This window comes from Sycon ciliatum, chromosome 13 (genome assembly GCF_964019385.1).
Source record: "Sycon ciliatum chromosome 13, ocSycCili1.1, whole genome shotgun sequence".
Lineage (NCBI taxonomy): Eukaryota > Metazoa > Porifera > Calcarea > Leucosolenida > Sycettidae > Sycon > Sycon ciliatum.
Genome location: NC_088655.1, coordinates 4,835,527 through 4,846,593, shown reverse-complemented (window position 1 = coordinate 4,846,593; position 11,067 = coordinate 4,835,527). Strand labels below are relative to the sequence as shown.

Below are 11,067 nucleotides of genomic sequence, written 5' to 3'. Positions count from 1 at the left end.
GTGGAATTTGGTCGAGAAAAGAAGCCCTCCCGAAGGTCTCTGGATCGCTTGTGGCTCAATGTAGCTGAACCATCGGACCTTATTCGTCAGCTTGGATCACGTGATCCATCCAGCTGCCGCGTGCGGCAAACAGCGCTAACTCTGGCCTGGCGCCGGCGAGCGTTTGCTGCGACTAGCGCGCTAGCGCTCGTGACATACACAAACGCGCTAGCCAGAATGCTTTGACTGACTTTGATTTTTTGAAAAGTAGCGCGCTCAGACCAGCTCGCTCACTCGTTTCCTCTTCCATTTTTTATGGCGATTGTTTTGTTTGATCGACGAAGCTTAGGGTCTCCTTGGATTTTCAGCCTCCTGGAAGAAAATCATAGTTGCTAGACTGCGACACTTCAGTCCAGGTACTATTAGAGCCGCTAATGGACGACAAGCTATTTTCCGGAGCTTGTGCTCAAGCATTTGAGCCTAATGGACGAGACTCCTTGGGTAAAGGATGCAGAGAACGAGGAGAAAACACTCGTATGGGCGCACTGAGAAGCGGTAAGTTCTAGGAAAATAAGCAAACGTAACAGTACTAACACCGACTCTAGCAACAACTGCAAGAATGCTTCATCACATCTGATGGAATAATGGGAGCGCAGCGATTCTTGTGGTAGGTTGAAAGCACATAGGCAGCACATCAGGAGCCAAACACAGACGAAAGGAAACAATTGGAATAAACAATACAGTGAACAATTCCGCTGCACGGCTAACAAAGAAAAACCACAGACAATCACTGGGTGATCGCCATCTGAGGCACGTCAATGCACAAAGGTAGAAACTAGTCAATATTGCAGAAGTATTCAATATGGCAGGAAACTACCTCTAACCAACTCTCCTTCCTCGTCCAAACACCTACATTTAGAAGCTACATGGAGTACTGTGGCTGTGCTATATCAGAAGTCATACTGAATGACTATGCACAACAGAAACTAGCAATGTCTTCCTGAACAATGCACACCACCATATTTCCAATCTGGAGGGATTCCATGGGGATAATGTGTAGGAGAATCCCACCTGCTTTGAGGGTAGCTCTTTCAACTCCTAGCTGACTTGCATGAGCATAAAACCAGGCGCCCCTTCTTGCAGATAGCCCATTTCATCTTTACTTGCTTCAAGCAGTGTGTCTTTTTTTCCTTGCTGAGGTAACATCTTGCCAACACTTTGGGAGGCATACAGCATCGAGGCTTGTTTTTCTTCATTTGAGTGTGGAGTTTTACCAAGAAACCTGGTCCCTGTGCAACAATGTCTTCCTTCAAGTTCAAGCCTTACCAACCGGATGGGCAAGAAAAATCCTTTGTAAGTTGCTTTCATTGAGCTATGTCATGTCAAATCCAATTTTAGTAACTAGTTACACTATTAGAGACTTAGGGGTGCGTTTGGTTGGTACAACCTAGAACAGGATTCACGGCAGAAGAGCACGTTTGGTTGGTTGGGACTGCACCTGTTCTGGGTCAGCCAGAACATGTTCTGCTTGCTCCGGCCTCCAGAGTAGACCGAGCAGTTTCACTTTTTCTCGTTTTAACGTTTTCACAGTGAAACCTGGCGGGAACACTGATTTTGGTCCCGAATGATAATGTCCATACGATTTTGGGTTGGGCTTGGCTTGGTGTGGTCTGTTTCTGGAGTACCGTTTGGTTGGCATGAGGCTGCTCCATGTGCACGAGCTGTACGATCCTGTTCTAAATCGTACCAACCAAACAAACCCTAGGTAAAGCAGAGTTAGAAAATCTCGTCAAGGCAATAGACAAGCGCGGCCCCTTGCAGTTCCATGCAGCATGAATTACTAACTTTTAAATCATCACAAAAAGCTGCAAATGTGATTGATCTTGTCCCCTTGATACATGTCTCTAAGCATTTGCACTCTTGACCAGTGAATACATACCAGGGAGTAGTAAAATACAGGGAGGTGACACGCCACTAATCGTGATTTTTGATGGGTGCCTCGCGCTTGTTTTTTTTTCTTTCGCAAAAAAAGATGATCTGCTGAATCAATCTTGAGTATTTGTCGAAGAACTAATTCCGTGAAAAGGTCTATCCATCTCATGGAACAGCATTTGTTTTGCTCTTGTGATACATCTGTGTCATCGTCATATGGAAAGGTACCACCCTTCCGAAAATCGTCCCGATCGACGGCATGGAGCAATAGAAGGAAGGTGATTTCCTTGAGAACAATACGTGTACGATTGGAGATGAAAAGCGAGTGCACAGATTTTGAAGTCGAAAAAATCTCTAGGACACCACACGATCGCCCCTAATTTCTCCTCAGTTGTGATCAACCAGTACTTCTCTACCTTCTTTGTGATGATGAGCATTTCATATTATGGTATGCTAGAGATTCGGGAGTTCACTTTTCGGAATGAAATGTTCCTAAGTTTGTCAAGGATTGAAATGCGGGCTACGTCGTCGTAAACAGCTTGTATCGACACAGGAAAAATCTACGGCACGCAGGGATATCTCGCAAAGTGATACCACTCTTGCTGGACTTCTATCCTGACATAGTGGTAGTTTGGTCGACTACCAAACTTTGTGAAGGCAGACAATTGTTGGAAATTCTCAGCGCTGAGTTTCTACGGGCTGCAGTAGGAGTCTCTTTGGCGGTAGGTATTTTACTACTCCCTGATCGAGAGAATCCTGATCCGCGCGCGTGTCTACACACTTCGGTACCCATAGTACCCCAATCTCACCCGCCGGGTGAAAACGGTGCTGAGGCAATCGTCAAACTGGCCGTACATGCTCGTGTCACCTCCCTGTATTTTACTACTCCCTGATACATACCCACTCACCTTTGGTCTTCGGGATGTTTTGCTGACCTTGTCCTTGTACTCACTATTTTTTCCTTACTTATGGCCAGACTTCGAAGTCAAACATTCTTTCGAACACTACTACCACTGAATACCGAGTGCAGACATGGTATTTTTATGGCTTCATGTACATTCAAATAACATGCGTGATGAGCTAGGCAAAAAAGCATAGCGTAGGGCCCTGAGCGAAAGAAATAAACTTTCTCTTTGCATTCGAGGGTAATACGACTCCGTCTACCACCTTGATGACCTAGGCAAAAAAAGCATAGGGATGTTATAAATTCTTCATTTCTCCTATTTTTTTTCCAAGACATAACCTAGGATTCGAACCCGCACTATAGGGCTTCAAAGTGATGACGTCAAAAACGGCCAGGGTGTACTAAGTTCACATCAGATTTCTATTTTGGATCCACTAAGGTGTGACTTTGCTATTGCCTCGGTACCGTATTTCCGCAAATAGAAGACCGTCCTCGTATACAACGCCTTCCTCGAATACAAGGCCGGGGCAGGGGGCGATTGAAAAAATACAAGACCGTCTCCGAATACAGTCAGACCTCGCTTAACCGCACACATCCGTTTTCCACAAAAATATCCGGATAGGCGAGGGAACCGGATAATCGAACACACATACTGTATGTGTGCATGGCATAATGCTGTAAATCGGTGACCAACAATTTTCTTCCGGATAAACGAGGACCGGATAAGTGAGGTCTGACTGTAGAAGACCGGGTCTACTAAATGAGTCTTACGACGTACGTAGGAACTGTACCTGCCATGGTAGACCGTGCTCAAACTGTGTAGAAGAAAATGGAAGAACGGGGGTAAAACTGTGTGGCGAAAAATAGAAGACCGGGGTCAAACTGGGTTGAAAGAATAAAAGACCGTCCTCGAATACAAGACCGTCCTCAATTATAAGGCCGGGTTAGGACGAGTTTGAAAAAATAGTAGACCGGCCTACTATTTGCGGAAATACGGTATGTGTTTTTTTCTTTGCCACCAGTTCTTACCCCACCCCCATTAGCCAATCCAGTCAATTTCACCGGCTACATCACCTTGCTGTGAGTAAGACCGCTTGAAAAGTGCTTGGATCCATACAAAAACTGGATTCAAGTGGATTCAGTTTTTGAATTTTTGAAATTGTTGCTATGCTGTGATGTAGCACTTTCAAGCCCTAATGCCCTGCATGCATTCCCCTGATGCACTTCGCATACATATTCATTCTTCCAAGTTGCTTCACGCTATGATCTTGCATTTGAAAGCCCTCTTTGAATATTGTGGCCAGCTGTCTTGATGGTACGGGACAGGTACGGGATAGCGCCGGGCATGCCGACGGCACAAACACACACACGGAATTAAAGCTGTGTGGACCCTGGCTAGCGCCAGACGTCTTTGCATAGCTTCGGGAATAATTGCTTGTACCTATTTACAATTGCGAGTATTCCGTATACTGTGTAACACGATATTTTTGGTGTACCGGTAACTTTAGTTTTGGTAATTTGGGTAGAGAAACAGCCACCTAAATTTGGATTATACCTAAAAGGCACCAAAGTATGCACTGTATGTTAAGGTAGTACTGATCACCTACTTCTATATTACACGTAGAACCGGGCAGGTCACAGACACCGAAAGTTAATACACCTTAGATTTCACGTTACCGTAACCTCCTGCGTATAAGACCATGGTTCAATATTCGAATATAAGACCACCTCCACTCCATGGTCTTATAAGAGAATGAAAATCACAAAATCACACAAGGATCATCATGGTTCCGTTGTACTGGCATTCACCGTTGTACTGGCATTCACCAAGAATATGTGTACTTGCACATGTCCATATCGATGCGATGTTTGTCTGATTACGGTATACAGTAATCACTTCACCCTACTCTTCAACCAGCTCAAAGCCTCAACCTTAACTATTGTACTGAATTTGAATGTTGTTCTGTTCCTAGGCATGTGAGGAATGTGCCACAAAATGTGCTAATGAGCGATCATTGAAACGTCACATCCAGAAGCACCACGCCGAGCCTAAGGACACGGATCGGAATCAGTGCTGTCTGCTATGCGATATGACCTTCAGTCGCGTGGCTACGTTAGTGCAACACTATGATCATGTGCACCACCAAACGATAGGTCAGTTTTCTTCAAGTAATGATTAAACAGAGTAGAAAGTACAGGAATTAAGGTCGTGTCTTTACCAATTTATGCTCCCCCCCCCCCCCCCCCCCACCCCTGCTGCGTAAGGGACAAACTACCAGAAACAGGCAGAAATTTCTAACGTTTCCCTCTAAATCAATTTGAAAACAATTTTTTGGCCAAGTCTTTCAGTTATGTTGTAGAGAGTTAAGTTGTCTGTTAGTATGTGAAAACAGATACATGTTCGACTGGTTTCATTCACATGTGTTACATTTCTTCAGAGACGGAAGATTTAACTTTTGCCACAGAGCAAGAATTTAAGGTGTGGAAGGATAGCGAAGAGGTTGCGACGGGGACGCACTTCATCGCACCTCGTGGCACGTACGTATCCGGTAAGTAAGTCACGGCTTCTGTATTCTCTTCTCTTGTGCTGTTTGGAAGTTAGTTGCGACATAATTAGTGAATGAATGTGTTCAGCACTTTTTTCCCACATGACAACTAGTGACATTAAAATTTTGATATGAGATACTGGGACCGTGCATGCCTAGGTGGGCCGTGATTTTGACGTCAGATCATGAGTGACGAAGAGCACTAGCGAAAACTTTGCTCTCTGGAAACTGAGTGTAATTGGTATTGGCATTGGTATTGATTTATTTGAATTAGGTATCTCAACAGTACAATGTAACAATGTAATGATATAATAATACATCACGTAGCTACGGTAGTGACGCACATAAAGGCCCGTTCCCATATGAATGAGTTTTGTGTTGATTGCTATTTTTTGCGGGTCGTTTAGTCTCGCAACCCACGATATGAATGATACATCATAAAACAAGCAAGAACTACTACTGTAAAAGCCATTATTCTAACGAGGCGCATATATAACGATTTCCCAAAATTGACTAGTTTACGTGTACCAAAGGTAACGATTCTCACTCATTCTCAACGCTCAATAGGACAGTATATGTATCGATTTCTGTATAACGATTTCTATTTTAACGACAGATTTGTCCTCGCTAACTCGTTAGAGTTAGCACTTCGTTATAATTATGGCTTTTACAGTATGCGAAAAAGAACAGAATAGATCCGGGGAGGCTGTTCACCCATTACCGATGGATCATACATTTGTTGAACACAGATGCTTCATAAATTCATCAATTTCCAAAAAAAATTACTATCTTAACTTGTCAATTCTCAGCCAGAAAAAAACTCTCAGCTGGCGTCTCGGAAAATTACCCAAGCGATGCGATAAATGTAGGTTTGCAGTAGGGCAAACCGTAGTTATCGCCGTGGACCGAGCAAGCCGGCCACGCGGCCGAGGCGGCCCGGCAACCTTGGGGGCTGTACGCACAGCCGCCCTGGCTGCCCCTCTCAGTATGGGGCGATCGCACGCGGGACCAAGGAGGTTGAGGGCACTCTTGTCTCCTGCTTGTTGGCACAGCAGCAACTCTTTGCCCTTGCGCCCTTTGAGGTTTTTTTCTTTGTTTTTTGTTTTTTTTTGTTTTTTTGAGCAGCAATTACCTCGTGATATGCACGTTTGCCAATGATGTCTATACGCCTGTCACGCGGTTGTGGCAGGCGTTCTAATACAAGCGCCCAACCCCAAACAGTATTGTGCCTGGATATGTGTGTGGCTCGGGAGATGGGCGATAACTTGATTAATTACCCAAGCGATACGATAACTTGATTACAATAAAGATTTATGCGTAGAAATGTGGAACATGTTAGGGAGCCCACTCACCAACGTGTCAAGTGGGTTTTCTTGTGCATCTACACACAATTGACGCAGTCTTCTCAGTCTGGGAGGCATTGGGTATTTCGTTGGCTAGCTCTTCCCCATTGAGTCGTATAGGGAAGTCCGGTGACAATTTAATTTCAGGGTCCGTAGAGTTGGGGCGCTAAGTCAAATGGTCTTTGTCCGAGGAGGGTGCGGTCCGTGGTTCGTCAGATATGCCCAATCGAACATGTGCGAATTTGAGCGTGCAGTCACCCAGATCCAGGTGATGACGTTACAGCAGGCAGCCAAGTATCAACACCATCTATTTATGTACAAAATGGGCCATCGTTCAGACCTCTTTCGATTGGGGAACCGTTTGTCGCAGCTTCTTCAGACCAAGACTATTCGACTCAGTGTCACAAACACTACGTTACTCGAGATTTTCAGTTCAGCAAATCTTGAGGTTATCCCATCTTGAGCCGTTTCCGAGTTTTGGCGTCCTCTGGCCTTGCGCATGTGCTATTCAGCGAACTCATCACAAGGAGCAGTACATGACTACTCTCATGCTCCCGCAGCGCACTGTCATGCTACGCGTGAGCCGCCTGATACAAGACAGATTTCCGCATTGAATAGTCCAGCCACATGCATGCCACAACCGTGACAAGTGACAGAACAGCGAACAGTTCCCGGACCTTACATTTTCAGGTCCCATAGTGAGCCTTGAATCGAAGAGGGTCGTGCCCGTGGTTCAAAGAGCCTACACTGTTCGCCAATCGAGCAGCGTCTGAACTATGCCAAGTTCGCACCAAAAAAATCCGGCACGATGTTTTTCAGGCCAATGGAGTCCAAGCGAGTCGGAATCAAACAACATTTAGAGCACTCGCATCACTCTTCTTCACATTGCCCGCTCTGCTCTCCAGAGATCTGATAATTATATCAGCCTCGTCTGCATTAGCTGCTGCTTCTTCATCTGTCGCTAACGCGTCAGCGCTCACTCTTGACCGGCCCTCGTGGCCATTTCTTCAGCAGAATACCGAGGTGCTCAGCTTCAGACCAAACTCGTGCAGGTCAGCCATACCTGCATCCTCACTCTCACATGGAGTTTTTTCTTCGTGGTCGCTTGCATCACGTACTGTCCGTCACCAAATCATTCGAAATAGCATTAACACTATTGCTTTCACACACTCCTTTTCACCTAGCTGCACGCTAAGACGCTGCAGAGGGTGTGGCACGGCCGCATGGCGTCATGGCGCAGCCCCCGAAACTCAGTTTTTTCAAACGGAAGTATCTCGAGAACACTTTGTCAGAGACACATGGGACCAACCCCATTCGACTCTGCGCCCAAATATCTACGGACCCTGAAATTTAAAATTTCACCGGACTTCCCCTTTAAAACACAGCTATCAATATTAGCCGATGGACACCATAGAGACCTATCGAATGTGTCTGTGCTGTGTGTTTTTGCATAAAGCCCGGATACAGTTTCAGGAAGTGTTCACTATGGTATTGTGTTCTTTGCATGTCACTTGCTTGAGACAGTTTTGTACTCGGGATGGATTTCACTAATCTTCCTCATACTAACTAGAACCTTCACATGCCTTCTCTTTACTATGTGTTTATCCATTTCTTTCCCAGGGACTCGCACGTATGTGTGCAACAGGAGCGGGGCATCCCGCGCACACCAGCCTCCAGATCAAGTCAAAGGGAGCCGTAAACTTGGCGTGACATGCATCTCAAGGTTGATAGTGCGGCTAGGAAAAGATGGTAAGGATCCAGGAGCACGGTATAGGATGTTCACCATTATAATTTCGTACTTGCCCACAAACGTGGAGAACGTGTTCCTCTTAGCACTGTACCTGCAAGTCAGATTTTTAAAAGCAGGAAATATCTGACCCTGGTGAAAGCAGAGTACCTCAATCCATGCCCTGCTATGTTCAAACTGATGCCAGCCATGTTGTATGTCTGATTTATCTATTTGCCCTGTCTTCACGCACGCATGCATACATGCATGCTGCAGGAAATTGTATTCTATTGGTGAGCCATGTTGCATGATGTATCTTCTGCATTGTGATCTTGTTGTTACCCAGGGGGTCTGGCCGTGCACTACGTATCAACTCACTGTGGGCATAACGTCGGAGAGGACCAGCTGCGGTATTTGCCCATTCCAGCATCTACGCGGAGTGAAATAGTCCGGAAGCTGGCAATGGGCGTACAAATAGAGAGGATATTAAAAGGTACACAGATTGGGTATTTTGGAATTTTCTAGTGATGGTTACCAGGTTACATGAATGGAAGTTCTATGTGTCCTCTGTTCAATCTCGGGGTTCTTTCTAATGCAGTAGATTCCACCAGCAAGGCTGCACTCCACAGTGGAGAGCAAAAGTAGTGAACAAAGACGGCACACACAAGCACACAAGCAAACACAAGAACGTTAAAAGGCCAGTTGACGTGGGGCTTCACCAGATATCCATTTATCACCACATGACACCATTCGCCGTTACAAAATCTCATTCGTTAAAACTGTGTATGCGCTCAAGTTTTACAGAACAATTCAACCATTAGGAAACTGTGAATATCCCTATTAATCATGCAGTGACAGTTTGCTATTTTCACCATAAGTTTATCCAATACAAGTACCTAATCATGGCAGCTTCATACTAGCCGTTACGCTACATTTCCACTTTTGGACAGGGTGCATGAACATCTTTGTAAGGATCTTCCCTCTATGCCTTTTGCATGTAGATATCCGTCAAGAGTATGCCGGTGAAGCTGAAGCTGCCTTGACCAGACGGATTCTTCTCTCTCGAAAGGAGATTAGGAATATTGCCCGTGGGTCGGAACTACTAGGAAGCATGCGGCACGCGAATGACCAAACTGCTGTCCGTCTTCTCATCGAAGAATGGAGCCAAGGCACTGGCCAGTCGCCGTGCCTTGGCATAAAGTACCAAGATCTATTGTCGGAGGCATGGCCCTATTTGCGAAAGGACACTTTTGTCCTTGTACTGCAGACTGCCCACCAGCAAGAGCTCTACAAGGCGCATGCATCGAAAATCATCTGCTGCGACGCAACCCACGGTACCAACATGTACCAATTCAAGCTCATAACACTGATGGTTGTGGATAATTATGGATATGGTTAGTTTTATTATTGAGTAGTTTTTGAGAAAATGTGGAGTCACCTCCACCATTAGTATTTGAGAACAACGTTGTAGGGCTTAGTAAGCGCACGTTCAGCTCGTGCCAAGGGCCTACTGGTATGTGATCTGAACTTCTGTATCATTTTCTTTGTATTTGTCCTGTGGTACGGCGATTTCAGATCTGTAATTCCACACCGTAGAAGTCAGCACGGTAGCTGCTGAGATTCTGCATTGGCTGTTGTTGCTTGGTATATGAGCAAACTTGCAAGCAAATTGTGAGGTGCAGTTTGTAGATCTGCTGCATAACCTAACCTGCGAAGGGTCTTGTATTCATATTCATGTTAGTCGATCGTACCCTGATTATTTCATGTATATGTGTTTCTTGTTCTCAGGGAGAACCGTGGCGTGGTGCATTTCGGACAGGGAGGATGAGGCAACCCTCACTGCTTTCCTTGGTGCAGTAAAAGAGCACAACCCCGAAGTCCCGATCACTACCCTCATGACAGATGGCGGTACGTTGTAGGTTTGAAAATGCATGTTCTTCCAAGAAGTAGATCAAAGGTCTCTGTGTATCTATCTCCATACCCCATTTTTCGCCACATACATTCCACCTCCATGACTCGGAATCCACTCTTGCCGCCGCAACTACCACCACATGTGGGTTTGAGCGAAAATCCCAAGTGTACCAACACTACAAGTTCATGCACATGCAAGTGATTTGCGTCGCCCAGCATAGCAAGCTGCGTTCATATCGGAGAGAGAGGGGGGGGGGGGTCTGTGTGGGTGTTGACTCCCCGTACAAACATCGTAAATCGCTGGAGTTTCACATTCCTGGAGGGTTATGTACTGTTCAAAACACGAATCACTTAGTCCTACGGAAAATTGTTCCAACGAAGAAATTTCAGTAGTTCAAAAACGTGATATTTACTTCATCATATTCTCATGTCTTAAAGCACATGCCTGGCGTGCTCTCCCTTGTTCTCGTGTTTACTGTGATTATTTGCAAAGTACTTGTAATTATTCTACTAGTCGGATGCAAGATAGCAATTACTGATAGAAACAAAACACATGGAGAACCAACGGACACCGATTTGTTTTGACAGAAACGTTTTACCCGAACTTATCAGTAACTACTTCTGGTAGATAATAGAGAATGAACGAAGCAGCTCATGGTAGCAGAAAATAAAGCTACTGCAGGTGTGAAAGCAGTAAGGCGGGAGCCGGCAAAATGAATAGCACGT

The 11,067-nt window shown here is 45.3% G+C and overlaps 1 protein-coding gene across 2 annotated transcripts in view; it reads left to right on the top strand.

The window, feature by feature from the left end:
- Positions 1 to 292: 292 nt before the first annotated feature.
- The window catches only part of LOC135829695 (uncharacterized), a 41,727-nt gene continuing 30,952 nt past the window's right edge, over positions 293 to 11,067 (top strand). Inside the window, exons 1-8 of one of the 2 annotated variants that reach the window (XM_065342085.1) lie at positions 293 to 1,332; positions 3,838 to 3,895; positions 4,789 to 4,969; positions 5,254 to 5,364; positions 8,325 to 8,453; positions 8,777 to 8,923; positions 9,432 to 9,824; positions 10,219 to 10,338. In XM_065342085.1, the coding sequence (XP_065198157.1) occupies positions 1,313 to 1,332; positions 3,838 to 3,895; positions 4,789 to 4,969; positions 5,254 to 5,364; positions 8,325 to 8,453; positions 8,777 to 8,923; positions 9,432 to 9,824; positions 10,219 to 10,338 (1,159 nt within the window). In that variant the 5' untranslated portion in view covers positions 293 to 1,312. The remainder of the gene's footprint in view (positions 1,333 to 3,837; positions 3,896 to 4,788; positions 4,970 to 5,253; positions 5,365 to 8,324; positions 8,454 to 8,776; positions 8,924 to 9,431; positions 9,825 to 10,218; positions 10,339 to 11,067) is intronic. The other variant, XM_065342086.1, reaches the window with a different exon arrangement.